General features: G+C 39.6%; 1 protein-coding gene across 1 annotated transcript in view; it reads left to right on the forward strand.

The window, feature by feature from the left end:
- The first annotated feature begins 1,993 nt into the window (after positions 1-1,993).
- sema3bl (sema domain, immunoglobulin domain (Ig), short basic domain, secreted, (semaphorin) 3bl) overlaps positions 1,994-22,405 on the forward strand; it is a 45,348-nt gene continuing 24,936 nt past the window's right edge. Inside the window, exons 1-2 of the mRNA XM_008318719.3 lie at positions 1,994-2,363; positions 18,536-18,696. Of these exons, the coding sequence (XP_008316941.1) occupies positions 2,258-2,363; positions 18,536-18,696 (267 nt within the window). The 5' untranslated portion in view covers positions 1,994-2,257. The remainder of the gene's footprint in view (positions 2,364-18,535; positions 18,697-22,405) is intronic.

The following is a 22,405-nucleotide window of genomic DNA, read 5'->3' on the forward strand; positions in this document are numbered from 1 at the left end:
CAATGTCAAGATGCTGTTAAGAGCTCTTATGTTTCATCTACACTGACAGCCAGCAGCACAGCTCAGGTCTTGGAGGAGCTTCAATCACAGAGTAGACTCCAATTCATAAACAGTCGACATTTTGGAACATGTCTGTCCATCGTTTAAGGCTGGATTACTGTGTTCAAGAGGTAAAAGAAAAGGCACAGAGAGACTTTTCAGGGGTCTCTAACAGAAAGCTCTAGTGTGAGCAGATGTTACTGTGTCTGTGATCAAGAAGGGAGTTTCATGGGGAAATTTCCAAAAATGGGAAGAGTAAATCAAAGCAAAGGGAACGTCCCTGGTTTATTCATCTCCTCTCCTTCCTCCTTTGTGTGGTTAATGGAGCATTCCATGTCTTAGATTTGTAGTTGCTTTAAAAATAAACAGGAAAAACTAAATTACAAGCAGGATACAGCTGGATGCTGTTTTTCAAATGAATGAATTCAGGGCTTGGGCACTTATGTTTTGGGCTCATGCTATATATATATATATAAATAACCCCAGCCTCTTGGCTCCAGGTAGGGTTTAACATTACTGTCTATTGTGTATGGTGTCAATAGAAAGCAGCTATTTTGCCTGTTGGCCTAGAAGATGAGCAGGCACAGAGAGAACCACAGATGATGCCATGGATAATAGTCCTGACGTTCTGGTAGTGGAACATGTTGAGACACTGACATGTTCTAAATACTTTTATGATGTTTATTATCAAAAAGGATTCTCAAAAGAACTCACTGACAGTGTAATTGTAACTTAGATGTAGTATATTATAATATTTTATAATACTGTAAGTACTAGATAATGGTTGTAGGAATGAAGAGGATATTTTATATATACGGTTCATTGATCTTAAGGGTCTGGTCTTAAGTGTGTTAAGAATGACCTTAAATCTCTGCTCTGATCGTCTATATGAAACCTTCTCAAAACACGAAGCAGCAGAATCTCTGGAGCACACAGATCCCTTGTGCAGAACAACATGACGAACTGTCATCTCAAGTACCCAGAATTCCCCACAACACTCTTGACCCTCTGCCTCTTCCTGTGCGTTCTCATGAAAACTTTAATGAGAGTGTCTCCTCCTCTGTTGCAAACCGGTGTTTCCAAAAGCAGCACTGATACCTTGAATGTCTCGCCCTCACCCTGCCGTGACCCTCGTGTTCACTCGTGGACTTGGTTGTGAATAGATGCAGAAGAGCGGGTGGGTGTTAAGAGGGTAGCCGGCGACTTAATTAAACTACAGAGCACGTCCCGGTGGCGTCCTATTGTACTGAGAGGTTAGGAAAGGCCAAGTATGTCTGCAGCTCACAGCTGGGAGACACAGGGAGATGGACTGAAGGGATGCACAGATGGATGGAGGGATGGATGGATGGATGGATGGATGGATGGATGGATGGATGGATGGATGGATGGATGGATGGATAGATTATTATTGACATGTGATATCTGCCTTAACCTGCAGGTGTTCCCAATAACGTGCGAACAATACGGAGATATTTTATTGTAACTAAGGATTCAATATGTATTGAACATTTTGGAGAATACACTAATCCAGTGACCGTTAAAATAAACTATTTCCTTAAAGGTAATAATGACATTTGTCTCCGTTGTCTTCTTCTCCTTGTTCGTATTGTTGATAATCGTAATATTGCTCTCAGCCGTTTCGATCTTTATGACTTAATTTAGACATAAATATAAATCAGTCTGAGCGCAGTTTTTACGGCATTTTTGGAGTGAAACCTGTTATCTGTCTTCATCCAGAATAAAAAAAAAAATCACGTGCAGTATAACATTTCTGAGGCTTTGATGAAAAGTGACTTTAAGGCTGACGAGTGAACTTCATTATCACAGTAGTTTCACACAATAAACTGATCTTCATCTGTGAGAGAGCGCGTCTCCAACAGATCAGTGGAAGCGCACACTCTCCTCCTGCTGTAAAGGCGTGGTCTCTCTCTCTCTCTCCCTCTCTCTCTCTATCCCACACACACACACACACACACACACACACACACACACACACTCCTGTTGGACAGCTGTTGGTAGTGGTTCGGCTGAGAACAGTTTTACGCACAGAGGAACTACCTGAGAACGCACTGACCGACACTGGCACAGAGAGGAGAGTTCCCCTCATTCACTCCTGCTATTTTCGCCCGGAATAATGCGTCTGCCTGTCGGCGACACATTTTGATTATTTATTCTGCAAGCTTTCAATTAAAGGCAGATACATTTATTCTTTGTCAAAATGAAGGAATTTGCTGCTTTTCTACACATGTTCCTCGCTGCGCTACTCGTCGCCTGCGTCTCCACGACCAAGTTAAATGTTCCCAGACTGAGACTGTCTTATAAAGGTAATTACCAACAATGACATCTGTGTATCTATCTATTATTTTGTCTTTGACAAAAAGTCAGATTTTTTTTTAATATTCTGGACTTTCACCATGTAAACTATTCTATTTTTTGGGCATTGTTTCTCAGACAGCGTGTCTGCCCCTTGGTGGTCCAGGGTTGTTGATTTGGCTACTGTTTAGGGGTGGGGGGTTAATGCACATTTAACAGATTTTGCCCCACCAGGCAGGGTGTCAGTGCTGGAGGAGATTCTGGCTGGGGTTCCATGTCTCTGTGGTTGGACACGCTGTGGTGCAAAAGTCTCATTAAAACGTTTATTAGCAGAGAAAACCACACTTTAGGAAAGGATGTTGCATAAGGTTTAATGTTGTTAGTGTTAATGATGTCAACATTTATAATTCTGTCCTTCAGATAAATGGATGAACATGTGATGGGACTGAATTTGGCTTGTGCTTTTCTTTTTTAATTGAATTTAAAATAATGCTAGCCATAGGCTGACGTGTTATCACATCTTTCCAATCTGAAGATGACATATGTGAGGTATGTTCTCTGGTCTGTTCACACGCCCGCTCTTATCAAACCCTTCTGCTGGCAATGACTCACGCAGGTTTGTGAGGCAGTGTATGTGTGTGTGTGTGTGTTTAAGAGCTGCTGCCTGAGTGTTGGCTCTCATTGTTTTGTTGCTCTGGTGTACAATCATCAAAGATATCACACAGGATTTCCTCCTGTTCTGTATGTTTTTTGGGAGAAAACACATACGTAGCTTCAGTGCTCTTCCTGTTGACATGACTGGAAATGTTGCTGCAGAGAGGGAAACTGATAAAGAAGTCACACTGGACAATGACAGAGAGGACAACTTTAGACTGTTCGGTGACAACAAGGGCTAATGGGGACAAACGATAACACATTTGTCTGTATTTGTTATTCATTCTCAGGGGACTTTAAAGACGAGAATGTTGATTAGTTGTCAGTCGGGGCCATCTGTCTGACACTGAGGTCTGGTGTTTGGGGTCTCATCACATCAGTTTGCACCAAAGAGGATTAAATGTGGTGTCTCTGGTGGGACCTTTCACCTTCTTTAGCATTAGCATTATAACAACTTTCCTCTCTACATACAAAATCTTGTGGGAAAATTTACGGAGCACATTGGTTCTCCCCAAACCTGATCCTTTTGTGACACGATGTGAGCTTTGTGTCACCACAGGCCAAAATATAAACCAAGATACACAGACATGTCGTCCAAAGGGGATTATTATCTTTATGCTGTTTGTTGAAAGAAATAGAAAAAAGTGAAAAAAAAATTCTGTTAATCGTGAATGTATGTCTTATTTCTGTGGTACGGCAGAGGATTAGTAAAAGAAAAGTGAAGTAGTTTGGTTAGTTACTGAGAGTTAAGGGTTAAATTCCATGTTCTTTTAGTCCACATGCTGGTAGATTATGGATGAGTGACGTTGATGGAAAGATGCGCTTGTTTCTGTCACAAATGAATAACAACTTCTCCTAAAATGGTTTCTAACTATATACAAAAATAAAAAATATTATATACTCACATGTAGGTTAAAGTTTGCTGAGTATTCCCCAAGACTAAAACAACACCATATACATTTTGAATTTAACATTTGTTGCTACTTTTTTTATGCTACTTCATAAACCTGGTTTTTCTGGTTATTTTAACATGTCTGTTAAAATCACCCTGTCTATGTGTGCATGCCTCTGCAGACAGCACATTACCCTGCCAGCCCACAAGAGGGCGAAGCATTCTAATGCTCATGGCCTTGTCTTGAAATTACAAGCCTTTTGGGCTTTTCTGGGTTTTACTGGATGTTGGTTCTGTTCTCAGAAGGTAATGTTTGGAAACATTCACATTAGGAAACTGACTTGGAGGATTTTTTTTGTAATTTACCGTAAATAAAGTAACGCCTGCAGGAGGTGGAAAAAGAAGAAACCAAGTTTCTCTCTCACAGTTTTACTAGTCAAATTGTCTTTTAAACCTCCCACATTTTTACAAAGAGCAATAAACAACAGCATTAAGTCAAAGTGTGGGAAGAAACTGTGAGTACAAGGCCGTCTTTATGTGATGATGTAGCTGCTTACATCCTGCCTGCATGACTCCGCGTGTGATTGCAGCATTTCGTCCTCCTTTACATAAATGACTGCTTGATTGGAGCCTAATTATCTGCTAACAGCCATTCAATCTCTGGCTAAATCTTGTCATAACTTCTCTAACATGTCTAATCTGGTCACTGATCAGTCTGAGTTCACACCTACATCAACATTCTCTCTCTCTCTCTCTCACATCTGTTTGACTGTTCCTTCAAACCCCCCCCCCCATTTCATCCTCACCCTTTGAAGCCTGCAGGGTGTTTGTATTCCCAGGAGGAAGTGGAAGTAATTTGGTGACAGGAAAAGCTGCTATTATCTCATTTCAATCAATTAGTGGCTAGAAGTTGAACAGGAAGAGGACCATTTTACCTAGGAGAGATTAGGGTTCCTCACTCCTCTCCTCCTTTTCTCTCTTTTCTTCTCTACTCCTTTTGTCCACTTTATCACCTCTCTTCCACTCCTCTTCTGCCTTGCTCTTTTCTCCTCTCTTCTTTTCTATCTGTCTCTTTTTTTGTTGTTCTGTTGTCTTGTCTCCCTTCCATTGCACCACACTAACACCACACTGCATCTCTCTGCCTTTGCATGTCTGTCATTTGTTTTCCAGCTGCCTTTAATTGGCCTCCATTTCTTATTCACCGGTTTTGAGTTTGTATGTCTGTTTGTTGACACACACACACACACACGCACATGACTTAGGGATTACTTTTTGTCAAATTGAGCAGCAGGATGACACACACTCAACAGCACAAACATTCCCAACTGAGACCCTTTTTGATCAGATCGCATTAATTCTCAGAATGACTGGCTCTGTTTGTTGTTGCTTACTGTGCCTAAAGAATTAATGAGTTTGTTTCTCAGTCGGAGTTGCCCAGACACACACACACACACACATGTAGATGGGTGTTAATTGTTCTAAGGAGGAGCAGAGTCATCTGTCACTAGGAGTCCTGCAAAGATGAAAGGAGGGAATCTTTTATTCCTTAACTTCTTTTTTAAATTATTATTTTTAAAATTATCTTTCATTAGATTTTCTCTACACCACTCCCCCACACAGCCCACTCCTTTGGTCCGACTTTTCCTGTGTTCACTCTAAGTACTCCAAGGCCTGTGGACTTATCAAAAATCCAGTGAGAGAAAAGAAAGACGAAGGAACAAAAGAGTGCAGCATTAAGGCTTAGTAAGTGAGCCAACTGGCCGGTTAGATAAGACCTTTTTTTTTTCAAATTCACTTTGGCTCCAAGAAATACTGGAAGTGAGTGAGGAGCTGTGCAGGTTTTACTTTTATAAAAATGTCTGACATGTGTTTATATTTCACATGTTTGTGTAAGCTCTTAGCGTTTAGCACTGGGAGAATCGAACCCCCAGGCCAACGTTTTCAATTTATAGTAAATGAACAACTATCGAAAAAAGGTTTTAGAAGAAAAGGAAATGTCGGTCCTGGTTCAGCTTTAAAATATAAGTCTTTCTTCTCTGGCTACAAAATATATTTTAGAAACAAAGTCATATATTTACAGCGGTCCATACATTTTAACAAATACATACAGGGACTTAGTTGAAAGTGCCTGCTTAGATGCTGCTATTATATATATAATATATATTTATTTATATATCTTTACATATAAATCATATTGATTTAATGTAATTCATATATATGTATACATATATTCATAAATATACTGTATTCAGCTTGGTGTCTACAGCCTCAGGTACTGTGTTCTGTATTGTATGAAGGCGTTAGGGTCAAAGGTTCAGGTGTGTGTGTGTGTGTGTGTGTGTGTGTGAGATGTTAGTCCACTGACACATTTGTGTGAGGGTGTTGGTGATGTTTGGATGCACATGCATGAACGTGACAGTTTGCGTGTCTGAAGCCAACTGCGTGTGTGTCTGTGACATCTGTGCATCTGAAGGTGTCGTGTGTGTGTGTGTGTGTGTGTGTGTGTGTAATGTCAACAGTATCTCTAAAGTGGTCAGAACAGAGACTCAGACGGAGGATGTGGACACCTGGGGAGCAGATATTGACTTTAAATGTGTTGGAGAGACGGAAAAGTGCAAAAAGGCTCTGAAGGATAAACACACACACACACACACACCCAGAGCACAGATGGAGAGGAAGCCAGTACCTTTGTTGGGAGGAAAGTAAAAACTGCAGCCTGTGATGTTTATAGAGGAACAAAGAAATAAAAGAGGAGAGAAACATGAAACAGTACTGCTGCAGGGATCCAATCAAAACACTGGGAAAGATAAGATCTCCTCTTGATTGTTTCTTTTTCATGGATTAATAAAAAAACGCTCATGCTGATATTTATCTCCACTTATGACTTTTGTTATTTTTCGGCTTGTGAATAAGATTAAATAACTTATACTATTTGGAATTTGTTTAACCATTTTTTTTTGGCAAAGTAGATTTTAAATAAACCTAAAATGAACCAGTTGTTTTAGTGGAAACATGCCAACAGGCCATCACACAATAAAGCCACATATTTAAATATAAGGATTATATGTAGCATACTCACTGCAGTTGGCATTGGTTTAATTTGAAAAGAAAAAGAAAACAATGATTATAAAGGTACGAGCAATTGTATCATCTCTATAATGTAGTAGTAATCATTAAGTACGGTGTATATTAATAAGGTTAGGATTAATAGGGTGGCCTATGTTTAATAATATAGATATAGACTAATAGATATTAGTAAATTTCCCAAAATGCTAACAAGCTGTATTTTTTTTTTTTTTTTGTTGTAAGTCACTGGAACCTTATATAATGTTTAAAGGACAAATCTCTATTTGGATGGATGGTGGAACTGCCAGATAGTCAGTGCCCATTATTGATCCTGTGCCTTAAAATGTGGTCAAAACTGATTCTATTACTCATTAATTAACTAGATATAATTGACTATTTTATACATCTGATTTAGTATTAATTGAGTTAAAAAGAAGCATCAACCACAGTATCAGTCTTTGCCAAAAAAGAGAGATCCCATGTTCCACAACTATTTATTTTATGTTTAAAATATGTAGTACCTCCTGAAGAGAGGAATTCTTTATTAAATAACCTTTGAATGTCCTTCAGCACTTCTGTTGGACTAACCCAGAGGATGAACCCAGAGGAATTCCAAGTGAAAATATTTCTCACATCATTTTTTAAAGTCTAAGCCAGAACTACTTTAGATGGTTGGCACTATTTGACAAAAAAGCAGAAAGTGTCAGCGCTGCACTTAATGCTGTTCATGCTTGATAATTAAATGAATGACCGAACAAGGAGCTAGCATGACGTCCATGAAAGAACGGAAACATCAATTAATTATAAAAGACAGTGGAGAAAGAAACGTAAAATGGTAATGAATGAATGATCTGTGAATGGAGACCGAAAACAAATGATGGAGGCACAGAGGACCCAACGTGAAAAAAGAACGAGAGAGAGAGAGAGAGAGAGATTCACTGAAAAGAAAAAAAAAAAAACAGGTCCTACAGATGATGCAAATACCAGAGGGGAAGGTCAAGTTGCTTGAAGGAGATAAATGGATTTAAATACAGGAGCTGGACCACTGTGGTGTAGACCATATAGTCCTCTGCTTTGAGAGAGAGTGTGTGTGTGTGTGTGTGTGTGATTGTGTGTGTGTGATTGTGTGCCAAAGCCAACCCCTGTGGTTCACAGCGATGGCAGTTGTTTTAACACGGGCGTTACAAATCACAGCAGTGGACGTTCACCAAGGGGGGTGTAAGACCTGAAAACTATTTATCTAAACTTTCTACACTCTACCACGCCCTGAACACTGAAGACACAGAGCAGCGCTCTCTCTCTCTCTCTCTCCCATGGGGTCTGGCCTCCCTCTCCTCCTCTGTCTCCTGCCTCCCCTGCTCCAGTCTGATCTATTGCTCTGTACGATCATGCTTTAATGGAAAACAAAAGGGGACAAGGCAGGATGGCCACACTATCATCTCTGTGAGGCTGCATGAAGCCACATGAACCACTAATGTATTCAATGTGGTCACCATTAACATCCTGATTAGGGACGGAGAGTACAAGGCTGCACCGCACTGCAATCAATCATGTTGTTGAGACACTTCACTCAGTTCAGGTCAAAGGGCCGATGTTTGTTTTTGGCAAATATGCCACATGTAAACTACTATTATTTTTTTCTTCTTGTGTATTCATGATCGCACAGAAGTCTGCAGGGCAAAACAAGTTCAACTGCAGTGACCTTTTTGTCTACGTTTTCTACTTTTAAAAAACAGCCTTAGGACTTAGGCATTATGTTTGATCAAAGCTTGAAAGACTTCAAACCATGCCAAAGTCAGAAGAGGACTTGAATTGTTAATCAGTTAAAGCTGAAAGAACAAAGATGAAAAACAAATAGTCTTTAGTCATAATGGCCCTCACTGAAATCCCATTGTCTCCATCTAAAACTGGCATACTTTGTCTAATTATCTATTGTTGTGGCAAAATAACTTGAGAAGAATTCACAAAAATCAATGCCAGAAAACTGGACGACCTTTGTTCATTGTTAGTACGATTACAGTAAAAAACAGAAAAACAGTCTGTTTAAATTAATTCATCTTCATTGGAGTTTGTTGTCTGTTTACCGGACCTTCTTATTTCTTTAGCCTCTAGAATCAGGCTGGACAGACACACCTACAGCACCTTTCTTGTTGCCATCGTAAAAACACCTGCCGAGAAGATGTCAAAGTGACATAAGGTGTCCAAACACGTCCAACCAAAATTGAAACATCTGCAGAGTATATTATCTGCATCGCACTGGAACTCAAAGCAACTCCATCTGCTGGAGTCATCAGAAACATATACGTTGGTTTCTCTGACCTTTGTGTCAATTTGTGAAGAGTTTTGGAAGTGAACGGTTTATTACGTCATCTGTGAGTTCTGCTGGTGCAATATTCAGACTTAAATGATAATTATTTGTAGATAAAATTATACAGTTGATTGGCTTCTCGTGGCTGTTGGATCAGAAAGAAAAAATACACTAAACACAAGTACTGACAGTTTCAGTGACCATGTCATTCATTTGTTCTCTGTATTTAATCGCTGACATTTAATCTACAACAGTGGTTCTCTGACTTTTTCTACTCCATACCAGCTGAGAAATCACTGAGCTCTCTGAGTACCACCATGATGACCAACATTAGAATACAGCAGCGTAGGCCTTCACTGTTAGCTTCCACCACAGGAGAGAGGTTTAGAAATGTTTATAGAGATGTTTATGTTTAAATGTTGTCTAATTGTGCATGGTATGTTTCAGATTTATTCAATTGAAAATGTAAATGTGAAAATATGAATTTTCCCCACGTACCACTAGAGAGCGTTCGCGTACCACTGGTGGTATGTGTACCACAGTTTGAGAACCACTGATCTACAACATTCAGAACCAGATCCTAAATCATCAAAATGGCCTGAGGAGGAAACACTGATCAACTCCTCTTTCTGTCAAAAAGTTATTTTTTATTATAACTGAAGACACTGACATCATAATATTTAGAACTAGATATTCCTAAGAGAAACAAATCCTAGGAGAATGATTTCTTGGTTCTCTACTCTGTCCTACCTTTAAACATTTTAGCACAGAATCAGTCAAAACCATTCTAAAACAGACGAGGGGCGCAGAGTCCCCTCTTCAGTGCAGTTTGGAGACATGTCAGACACAGAAAAGCTCCGCCCACACCAAGACAAATGCTCCCACCCATCAGCAATCAATTAGCTCCACTAGAGTTGCTGACCATAAAGCACTGGGCACAATGGCTCCACTGTGGACTGATGTGTCAATTCAACAGCAGCTGACAAACACATAAACACTCTGCTGAAGTGACGGCAGTGAAGTCATAGCAGTGCTGCACCGTGGGTTTGGCTGTTGACAGACGAGAGACTGGGTGAAGATGAATGTGTTCGTGGGACAGATGTCTCTCTGGACTGAAGTGCTTCATCAGTGTTTTCTGCCGAGCATCTGGTTCATACTTTGTGCTTGTTTAAAATAAGGAAACACTTTAAAATGTTTAAAATGTTTTTAACTGGTGCTGGGTTCACATTGGGTGATAGGAGTGGCAATGTGTAAGTTGAGTTGACAAGTCGTGTCCTTTTCTAACTTCTATTTTCAGTTCTTTATGGTCTTTATTAAAGTCATAAAACTTTATGCTGATTCAACTGAAGGTGATAAAACCTGTAATCACTTTACTGCCTTCATTAAAGTGTTTTTGACATCAGAGGGTTGGCAGAACGACTGAACTGCTGAGTTAAACTGTAAAAACGAATAAGAGAGTAAAGATAATCCTGGTGATAAATATAATAATAGAAGAAGGAGATTTTGGACTATTTTTATTATGTTATCCATCCATCCATCCATCTGAAGAGCAAAGTATCTAAATCTATCTAAATATTGAGTTAAAAATGATATTTCCGTGAGGTGAAAGAATGGAGAGTTATTCTATAGAAGAAAGTGTGCTTTTATGGAGAGTAATATATTAAAAATGACTAAAAAGTATTAGAAATAAAGATGGAACAGAACTAGTCAAGAAGGAAGTAAATAGGAGGAGGCGTTAAAATGATGAAATGGAGGAGCAAGGAGAGGACGCTGAGGGTGAACGCTGATGATCGAGGGTGATGTAGTAACATTCTTATCATGTTTTGATTGGCCGAGTAAGAGGAAGATTGGGTAACAGCAACTTTGATAAGCCATCCTGAGAGGATGACAAGTTAGTGTGTGTGTGTGTGTGTGTTAGATAAGTTAGTGTGTTAGTGTGTGTGTGTGCAAAGCAACACTGCACCACCGTCAGACATTCAACGAGTTAAAGATGGAACGACTGATGAATAAATGGACAGACAGATGGACAGACAGAGAGACAGACAGAGAGACAGACAGAGAGACAGACAGAGAGACAGACAGAGAGACAGACAGAAGGAAATCCCTGGATTTACACTGTCATGGCTTATCAGCCTGGAACCTTTCTGCTGAGAAAACCACTGTCTGGTCAAAAAACAACAGAAAAACAGACGTTTAGTCTTCATAGAATACACGTTTCTGTTCAAACCCAACAGGAATTACAAACAGAGTGGTGTTACGACTGAGGCCCAGGCTAGTGCTAGATCTGATCATCTCAAAATCTAATTAATAACCAAAAAACAAGCATGTACAGGGACGAGAGTTCTCAGGGTGACTTTTGTCAAACTATCGCTGCAAAAATACAAATTAGCACAGCTGCAAAAAGCAAGGGAGCAAAAACAACACCAGCAACTCTCAGGGTTACCAGTGAAGTTTGTTACATGTTAAACCCTGACCGGTTGGACATACACAAGAAATGTTTGTGCTGCATTTTAAATATATAAATTGTACAGCCTCAAAAACATGCTCCAGGTTTATGCAAAATAAAAAAAATAAAGAACTGCTCCAGGTTTTGTTGTAAATCCAAAGACTAAATAGGAACAGTGTGAGCAAGAGCAAGCATTTCTATAAAGAGCACAGATGCACAAGTACAGAAGGTGAATGCGTTCAAGGCAGTGAAATACTGCAGATAGAATTTTTTTTTAACATTTTTTTAACATTTGTTGAAGCGGTTGTGTTTTTCACACTTCTGTTTTTACCACAAAAACCCCACAGTGAGATCTCTTTAAGGAATTGTTCTCTAGTAATTCCTACTACAGGACTTTGAGAACATCATGGAAATGCACATCTGATGATATTTCCAAAAAAACGATTCCTTGATCAGATCAGTTATACTGTAGGTGTGCTGCACCACAAGAACCTGTGTCATGTTCTGTGTGAACGTGCAGTGAACCTCAAGCTGAAAAAGCAGCTTTTGGCATTTTGTTTTGAGTTGAAGAATGATCATGATTAATATCCATACATTGTCTAATTAGATACTGTCAAATAATAAAGTCAATTTATGGATGAAAAACAGAAATAATAATAAATAAAAGACAAACTTTCATCTGGTGTTCTGACAGTGATACTGAGGAAACCTCCATGATAGCTGTGCTCCAGCTCCACCGGCTCCATTCACACTAAATCCAAACAGAATTATCCTGGTATGTAGGGTGAGTGACAATGTGTAATGATAATATTTACAGTAAGAACAGAATACTCTCTGTAGAATAACACACACTTGTCTTTCATAATGTGCAGAGAAAAAGAGCAGCTGCTTGAAGCTGCAGAAAAGTTCAAATAAACTACAAGTGGATGAGGGCGAATAAAATACACACGTACATATTTGGGATATTTCAGGGTTTCTAAGACATATAAATACTCCACACCAGGTGTTTTACAAGTGCTTCTAAGTGGGTCAAATGAATCATTTTATTCAACAGAGAAAAACAAAAATAGCACAGTATTCAGCGAAACACTACATATATATGTATGTATATATGTGTGTGTGTATATATATATATATATATATATATATATATATATATACACACACATATATACCTCCTCCTTTTCGGAGTTTTCCCACATATACACCTGCTTTTAGAGGATGGACACGAGGAGCCAAATCTAAAACAAACTGTCCAACATGATTTTCTTTTAAGGAAATTGCAAATGATAAGATTTATGTCAGAAAGACACAAGGCACAATCCTTAACACACAGCTCACAGGGGAAGACAGGAGAAAATGAGACCCCAGAGACAGGGGGGAAGAAGGGTATCAGGAGCAGGAGCAGGAGGAGGAGGAGGAGGACGAGGAGTGGTGAGAGGAGGAGACACTCTCTGAAATGACTATTTGTGCATGCAGCAGATTCCACGAATGCCTGGTCCACTGCAACAATATACAGCAGAGATCTAATGATACCCTGGGAAATATGTCGGGGCTGTAATGAGTCTAATGAATGTGTATTTTTGTTTGTGTGTGTGTGGGTGTGTGTAACTGTGTACTTGCTTAGTTTGTCCCTCTGAGGGTCAGAACGTTAAGGTGGGACAGTCTCAACTATTTAGGTAAAGACATTTCTGAGGGTCCACACAACCATAGAGAAACATCTCTCTGTGTGTGTGTGTGTTCCTGTGTAGCAGGTTAATAGTCAACAGTGACACAGTCAGAGTTGGAAATAAGTGTGACTAAACCTGGGTCTCATTGATTTATGTGCAGATTTGTGTCCGTGTGTGTGTGTCACAGGGGTCTAACAGGCTTCAGATGTTCTCACCCACCACTCATACCATGGCCTGTACGAGTGTGTGTCTGCAGCTTAACATGCTTACACTCAGTCTGTGGCCAATTTGTACAGTGGAGATTTTTATTGTGACCTTTGAACTTCCTTTAGGGAGTGCTGTTTCCTCAGTGACTCTGATTCACTTTGACTGGATATTTGATTAGATGTTGCAGTAGTTCAATTGGCTGAGTAAAATCGACCTAGCTTATGATTTACTGCACACAGGTCTAATATCGGCACATCTGTTTGACAGTCATGAAGTATGGAACAGGAAACAGGGAGTTTTTCGTTAAAAAACAAAAAAAAAAGAAAGCATCTGTACTGCTGCACCTGTATTTACAGTATTTCATGAATGTCTATGTACCTCATCCCAATTATTATGTTTAATGCATATTTTAAAAATTGTTTTGTCCATGGTAAATATGGTAATGCAGAATGCAGTAAATCCCGACTTTCCCCGGAACGCAATTATGACAACAATCAACTGCCACTCGCTGGAGTCATACCAACAGTTCCAGCAACATTAAAGTAGGAACACTGCAGTTTGTTACTTGTCACCGATGTCTAAACTAAATCAGCTCTCCCATTGATCATATGTCAAATTCAACAACTAACTTGAAACATGACTTTTGAACTGGATGGTTCTGTAAACAACATGACTGTAAACCTGTTCAACAGCTTTGGAAACATAGAAAATGTAACATCCATCCACTGTTTCTGTATCAAAAACCTACTGAACCCTGATGCCATCAGTACAGTATTCACCAAACCAGCCTTAATAGTAAAAGTACATCAGTAAAAGGTTAGCAGAAAAATGGTAGAAAGTAATAGATTGAAAGAGGCACTAATAAAAAGCAGGTGCTTCTGTATTAGGAGATACAAAGTTTGACCTTTTCTACTGATGATATGCAGATTAATAATTATATAAATTTATTATTTATAGTGTTGATTAAGTATTTGAGTCATTTGAGTATTTTTACCTCTATAGTTTAACATAGGCACAGCCTTATTTCCATGTTATGTGACATTTACGTAAAATAAAGATTAGATATGATAAGTAGCTCTTCTAATTTTCACTAAATGACAGTTTTCCAACCTAATTTTATTCCATCAGGTCAAACAACTAAGGCTCATAGAAACAGGGTCAAGGCGTGTAGTTGTGGTACTCACTCATTTATATTCAATTTGAAGAAACCAGACGCTCGGTCCCAAAGTCCCTGTTGTCTGTGAAGAGAGAAACAATAAAATCAGGAGAAACCCCAACAGAGAGATTAACCCTGACCTAACCCAGCAGAACCATTAAACATAATGAAAACACATATGTTGCTGAACCAACCACTTTGTATTGTACCTCTGCTGCAGCTAAAACCAAACTCTGCTGCCGTCACCGTCATCACCATCTTTTGTCTCTAATCACAACACTGACTGTATTTTGCTGATGCTCGGGTTAGAAAAGGGGCCACGCAATTAAATAGTCATTTTGCAGCAGTGTGGAATCCACATGTTTGACTCTTAGATGTGACCAGCAGCGGGGCAGGTCCCGGCCTGACTCAGCACATCATTCATAATGTGTACTGATCTAGGAGTACATGATGACACCCGTATCTTTGTAGTGGTTTAAAACCATGCGATGTGATTGCTGAGATTTGACACATACAGTGAAACCAGATGCGTTTCTCACTTGTCGTTTTGGTTTGGCACGGCTGCTGTTTGCCAGTTTCAAGCACTTGTAGGAATCAGACACATTGGAGGCAGATGTTGAGAGTTTTTATCTGGATGCTGTCAGTGATACAGATGCTCACAGTGCCAACACAAGTGCTCAGAAACTAAGACCAGGGACAGAACTGTGAGACAGCAGCATGGACAGAGCCTCAGAGTGATTTACAAGTCACTTCAAGAGATGAAAAAGAAAACCAGGAGAGGAACAGAGGTGAGGTAGAAACAAGAGACGTGATGAAGAGGAGAGAGAGAGAGAGCAGTTAAACAGATAGATGAGAGGCAGGTGTAGATGGATAGACAGCAGTAGGAGAGGTTGGTGAGAGGTGAGGCTGTGGGTTCCACCGCAGAGTGATAACAAGCTACAGATGGAAGAGGTTAGCCTGTCTGCATCTGTGATTCTTTTTATAGGCATATTTTTTCAATTTTTCAATTTGGTATAAAGGTTGAGGAGGACATCAGGGAGTGGTTTCAAAAATACTTGATTTGGAAAAGCAGTCTAAGAATGTTGTTTAAATGTTCAAAAAAGATATGAACTAAACTAAGAACTAAATGGAGCAATGAATCTGTGCAGTCCCCGCTAACAACACTGTTCAGCCCTTACACTCCCTCAGTCTCCACATGATCAACACTGAAGATTATGAATATGCAAGTGGAATAATAATAAAATAAAACATGACACATCCTTAGATGGTGTTTAGATGTGCTACACTAACTTGCAAACAGATTTTAAGAAAACCATTGACATTTCTCCCAACAATATTGTCAGTAAATTTGGACCAAAAATATAAACCCAGTGTGGTGTTGATACCAAAAAGTTATTGGAATTAGAGAGAAATAAAAGAGAAAAGAATGCAGGGAGAACTACAATACTGCAGAATGGACCAGAACAGCTGTACATGATGGTACTGTATAGAAAAGTAAACTTAAAGAGTATTTGCCTTTTTCAGCTTGTTGTTAAAATGTCATATTATACTGCAGCTTCTTCTTCCTGTGGTTATAATCTCACAGATCCAGGACTAACAAACACAGTTTACTTCAAGCTGATAACAAGGCGACAACATTCTCTGCTGTCAAAACACAGAGGTGTGCAGTGAACATGAAGACAAACACATCCGTGCTGGCAAAATCTTCTGCTCTTCTGCTTCTGCTAATCTTCTGCTTATCCCTCGTGCACACACACCACTACACCGACACCCCTACACACACAGAGAGATTCATGTCAGTCTTCATCACTCTCCCCTCAGCTGCAGGTCATTACAGGAATAAGAAGGAGTTGTGGAAGGAGTTGAACTCGTAGAGACAGAAAGTCACTGCTGCCGACGTGTGGAGCTGATAAACTGTCAGGGGAAAAAGAAAAACAGACTTCTGTGTATCTGCCAGTGGTTTGTGTGTGTGAGGTTTCAGGTGAAGATTGTTTACACAGACTTCAGCGTCAACACTACAACTACAATGTGTTCTTAAAATATGAAGGAATATTGTATGTGTGTCATAGTTAAAACTAAAAGTATGAATACATATAGAGATTTTAAACAGTTCCACAGTGATCCACAGCTTAGTGCCTTTTACACTCCATCTTCTCATTAGTCCTTTTCCTCGTGTCGTGCCAGTCCCAGTAAATCCGGCTGATATTTCTACCCTCTGTGTCTGTCCTGTGGCCTTCACGCCGTGCCTTTCTAAACTCTCATTATTTTCCTGACTCCTTCCAGCCTGCCTGGCTTCTCTTTCCAACCCCTTTTTTTTTTACTTAACTACCTCTCTCTACACTGTAGGTCCCTGATGTCTCCCTGCTGCCGTGTCTCATTGCTTTTTTCTTCCCAGCAGCTTGAAATTTTTATGTCCCGTCTTCCTTATCCAGCTGTTCCCACTTTTTACTGTCTCCAAAAGAACTTTGTTACAACATTCGCTGGGCCTGGATGTTGTCTTGTCTCAGTGGACAGAGGACCTGGAGAGTTGCCAGTTTGTCCCGTGTTTTTTTTTTTTTTTTGCTTTGTCTGCTGTAATAAAAGAATAATGAATAGAGTTTGTATGTATGTATTCAGTGTTGAAAGCTTCTTCTCATCTGTGCAACAACTTCAACTGCATTGGTCAGAAGAATGATCTGAGGAGAGAAGCCGTCTCATTAAAATTTCATCTTTTTTTTCTGGCTCTTGTTTCGTGGGATTGAAAAACTAAAGTCTGTTTTCTTTAGTGAAAACTCACGGACATGTGCCTTAGCCTGTGTTTGTTAAAATACTCACAGAAACACCAGTATGTGTGTGTTTCTCTGTGTGAGTGTGTACATGTGCAGAGTGTAGGGTCCGAGGCCTCAGTGATGGACAAGGTGTCCTTGAACAGGGGGCCCCGGGGCTTCACTTAGTAAATACCCACACTGAGTGGCAAGTGACTGGAGTTATTATCTCACTGTGTGTGTGTGTGTGTGTGTGTGTTTGGTTGTGAGTGAGAGAGAGAGAGAAAGAGAGAAAGGTAAACCAACGCAACAGACAAGTGACGAGAGATAGACAGGAAACCGATTCACTCAAGATTCCTCCACTCAGAGAGAAGAACACCAACGACATCTCCTCACGCACACATACTTGTCTAAGCATCCTGTTACCCAGACCTCGAAAGAGACGAATAATGTAGAGAGAGTGGGGGAGGCGAGGGAGAGGTGAAGAAGAGATGTGGTGAAAAGAGGAAACAGGATAGTTAGAAATACGAGGTGTTGGTGTGATAAAGTGGAAGATGCTGATGCTGTGGAAAACTGAGAGGCTGAGAATCAGCAGGCTGGTGGCCGGGCCTGTGATGGATGAGTCGGACTGGACTGAGAACAGAGAGGACGGACGACCCACATCTGGTCAGATATCCATCCTTTACTCTCCCGCAGAGTTGATGCGTTGACCTCTGGAGTGTGAGGCTGATGCCAGATCAGAAGCCAGGTGCATCCTGGGATGTTAAGACTCACTGCTGCTCTATCACCTGTTAGGTGTTACAGGCTGTAATGTGTGTATCCTCTGTCTCATTGATGTAAATATTCAGCTGCCCTAAAGTATTCACACTTCCACTCACTTTTAGTTTTTACTCTTAAACACAAATACTGGAACATGACCTACATCATCAAGTCACTGAACACAGTAAACACTCAAATCCAAGGTTATAACTGAAGAGTTCTGTCAAATGTCTCTTTTATCCCCCATGCTCAGCTCATATCTCTTCTTCTTCTCTCTGCAGACCTACTGACCACCAACAGGTCATCCGTCTTCAGCGGTCACCACGGTCAACTCTCCATCACCGCCGTCTACTTAGACGAGTACCGCGACCGACTCTTCCTGGGAGGAAAAGACGTTCTCTACTCCCTAATGCTGGGACCTGGCAGCAGTGAGTCCAAGGAGGTGAGTGTCCTCAGTACTCTGATGACCTCACACTGGCCTGTTCTACACAATTCTGTTTTGATTAAAGAGGCTGTATATATACATATACAAATGTTTTGAGCCTGCTGCACAAAGATATACAACCTACTGTAGGACAGGGAATACTACACGTTTCTCCAGCGTTAGCTCCTAGCAGAACATCTGTTAAAGCACTACTCGTCATAAATCACCCATAAATGCGGGGACTCCAAACTGAGCCACCATTGAATTTCATACTGCAGACATTGCATCACGACTGGAGATGTAACAGAAAACTGTAATAAAAAAATATACAAATAAAACATTTTTAATGCTTTAAACATGTGTAAATCTTGTGTAAGTTACTACTGTCCTTCATGGGTTTCAATGACAACAGTCAACTCCAAGGATGAGGTGATGTTATTATAGATGTTTGGTCTGAAGCAGTGGGCGTCCACTCTCTTCAGCTTCCTCACAGGTCTTTACCTGCAGAACACCTGTTCAAGTGCAGGTGGTCATAAAACAGACCTAAAGTTTTACACCTTTAATGTGAGGATCTATCTCACAAGAAATGTTAGCGGTAATGCTGTTCAGAGGTCAGATAAAACAGCCCTAGATATTTTCCAACATAAATTAATTTCTTTGAGCTACACATTCTAGTCTGTGCCTCCTCTGCTGTTACAACAACCATTTCCATGTCCTTCCTTACTACGTTTATGAATCTCCTTTGGTGTCTTTCTCTTTTACCTCCATCACCAACATCCACCCTTTGCTCCATCTCTCAACCTTTGACTGTATATTATCTTGACAAAAAGGTTCAGATCAGCCTCATATCTAAACCGTTCATTGGCCCTGAGTCATGACCACTAGGACTGGCTCTAGGTCCACCTGTGACTTTAAAACAGTTTAGGAGTAGATGATGATACAGACATAAACAGGATTTCTTTATTTTGATGAAGAGTACTGTAATTGGACAAGAAGGAAATAACTACGTAGTGAACCACCTTGTCTCCTTCCTCATCACTCCTCTTCTTCAAAACATCTCTACCTCCTCCTTTTCCCACTGATTGGTCGTGATACGGTAAACTGACTGATAATCTGCAGTGAGCTGCTTCAGATTTATTGTCTGCAGTACTTCTATCAGTGCCAAACACTCTGGAGATCCTGCAGTGAACCAGAGATTTACAAGACAGATCAGATACAGCAACGCTTCAATGGCAAAAATAATAATGAAACAAATTAAAAACAATCCAGGACATGAGAGATGAACTGCTACTGTAGCCATGACAACCAGCTTTACTACAGACAAGGCAGGAGCTCCACTGTCATACATTCTTTATTAAAAAACCCAAACCTTAAAACCCTGCTGGGAGATTCCAGCGGATTATAAGGAATACTGACAAACTTTGTTTGTACATGAGCAACAGCTGCTTCATAAACTTTGGACTAATGTTCCTCAAAAGAAAAGAACCACTGGACAAACCTGCTGGGTGACAGAGCTAAAACAGAAAATGAGTGTGATCTAATTGTTAACACACGACGATTGTTGGGAACAAGTCCAAAGAAATCATGGCCAGAGTGAAATAAACTGCTCATGGTTTGCATTGGGGCCAACACCAACTGCAACACATCTGGAATTAGAGACAAATCATTATAAAATAAACCAAAAGTCATCTGACACCAGAGCAAAGGTCAACCTGTTTGTCTGTACTGACAACATGAACATGTTGTATTTTTCAAATTATTTCAGAATTAATTTTTGAATGGCCAGTGTTGGGTATATTTAGCAGTCAAATCATTACGCTGTTTTCCCACACTGACAGCATTAAAAGAACCCACTCTTTCATTTGTGATTCAACTGGGTTGTTCACATGTTTGAGAGGTTCCTTTGTTTCATTCTAGTGGTTGGTTATGGACCTGAAGGATTTGGGTTTATTCCAGGTTGTACCACGGCTGGCACACGAAAAAAAAAAAAGACTTGACGCTTGATGTTTCTTTTAATCCCTGTGGGAATTTGGCAAAAACCCTTAGCATCTTTGACCATTTTCATTGTTACCAATACTAAGCCAACTAAATATTTCTGACTACTAGCTTTGCAAAACAACAACCTATAGTTAGCAATAATAAAACACAACAGAAAATTACTTTTGTTTTTTCCATAATGCATTGCCTAACAAGCACAAATTTGGTTTAGTTCCCATTTTAGAAATTTTTTGATAAATTTAAAAAAGAAACATTATTTCTGTTTTCTTTCTTTCTTTGTTTTTATGAAGTGTTCATTTGCAACTGATTATTAAATAATAAATCATAAATAAAGGGTAAAAATATACAGTCGATGTTTAGAACATATACTGTATGTTCAGTAATGTTTTGGTTTTAATGTTAGAAATACAGAAAATGAAACGCGTTTTATCTGCCAGGTTATTCTACATTATTTACCTGTTTTAGGCAACAGATACGTCAGAATATTTCACCAGACCAAAGTTTTCATGTTGGTACTTTTCCACCCGAGGACAGTAAAATGACTGCCTCTCTGTTATTCCTGTGTTTTTCTTTTTGACTAACCAGTAAAACTGCAGGAAATATGGAACCAATCTGCCCAGAGCTGTGACACTGATGAATGGCGTGTGTTTTTACAGAACATTCAGATGCCACCAGACGGTTGATCTTTAATGTTTGGGACTGAAATTGTTGTAATTGTGTTCCCTTTACCAAAACACGTTTTGTGGTCACGGTAACTTGAACCACTGAAAAAAAAAAAAACAGCGTACAGTCGCTTCCATTTAAACCACAGCTTCGTGTTGCAGCTAAATCAAAGTGTTCTCTCTGAGCGCCTTTTGTTTTTTCAAATTGAACAGATATTAAACCAGGATGAGTGAAGAATGAATGGAATCATATATGTCACATTTAATTTTGACAGTAAGTCTATGTACAACACACACTGACCAGGGATCAAATACGCAAAACCAAATAATTTATAACAGCATTTTCGTTTTCAAAAATGTAATAAAATACGGAGAAATGTTTATTATATTAAAATTAAAAAGAGAGAAAGGATAGAGAGACTACATTTTGTTAGTAGAATACATTTGTCAAAAGATTTGTTTAAAGCTCCACCCAGATGTAATGCTATTTACAAAAGAGAATTTCATTATTTTACTCTCTTCACTCTGATGGTTTTAATTGTGTTTGTTACGATCAAAATAAAATAAATCACTCATTTATTCTTTTAAAGCAGCAGACTGTAAAGCAGTAACTGATGAACACTTGTTTTCCTCTCTGGTTTCGCTTCACCCCCTGAACTAAAACAAATTTTGTTAAAATTATTTACACAAAGGCGGTTATTGTTCCTGGGCTTGGCCACAAACTCCAGGATTACTCCTGCCCCCTGGTTATTGAAACAAACTAAGACGTTCGCCTACGGTGGCTGCGGGATTTCATTACTCATTTGTAGAACGTGGCCTGAAAAGTAGATCCATTGTTTCAGGTCCAAGAGTTTATTTCATGTTTATTTCACAGTGGCTCCCTAAAAAGTGGAAAAGACTAAAGGACTTGTTTTTTTCTTCCTCCCAGGAAGTCCTTCGGTCTTTATAATGGAATTGATATTACTGAATGAATGGTGTTTCCTTTATGTTGATCTTCTGAGGAAATTGAATTTTCTAAACCTAGAAACAAAAGTTTGACAGTGAAGGAGGCGAATCCAAAGGGTTCA

The sequence above is a fragment of the Cynoglossus semilaevis genome, chromosome 10, assembly GCF_000523025.1.
Source record: "Cynoglossus semilaevis isolate Cse_v1.0 chromosome 10, Cse_v1.0, whole genome shotgun sequence".
Taxonomy (NCBI): Eukaryota; Metazoa; Chordata; class Actinopteri; order Pleuronectiformes; family Cynoglossidae; genus Cynoglossus; species Cynoglossus semilaevis.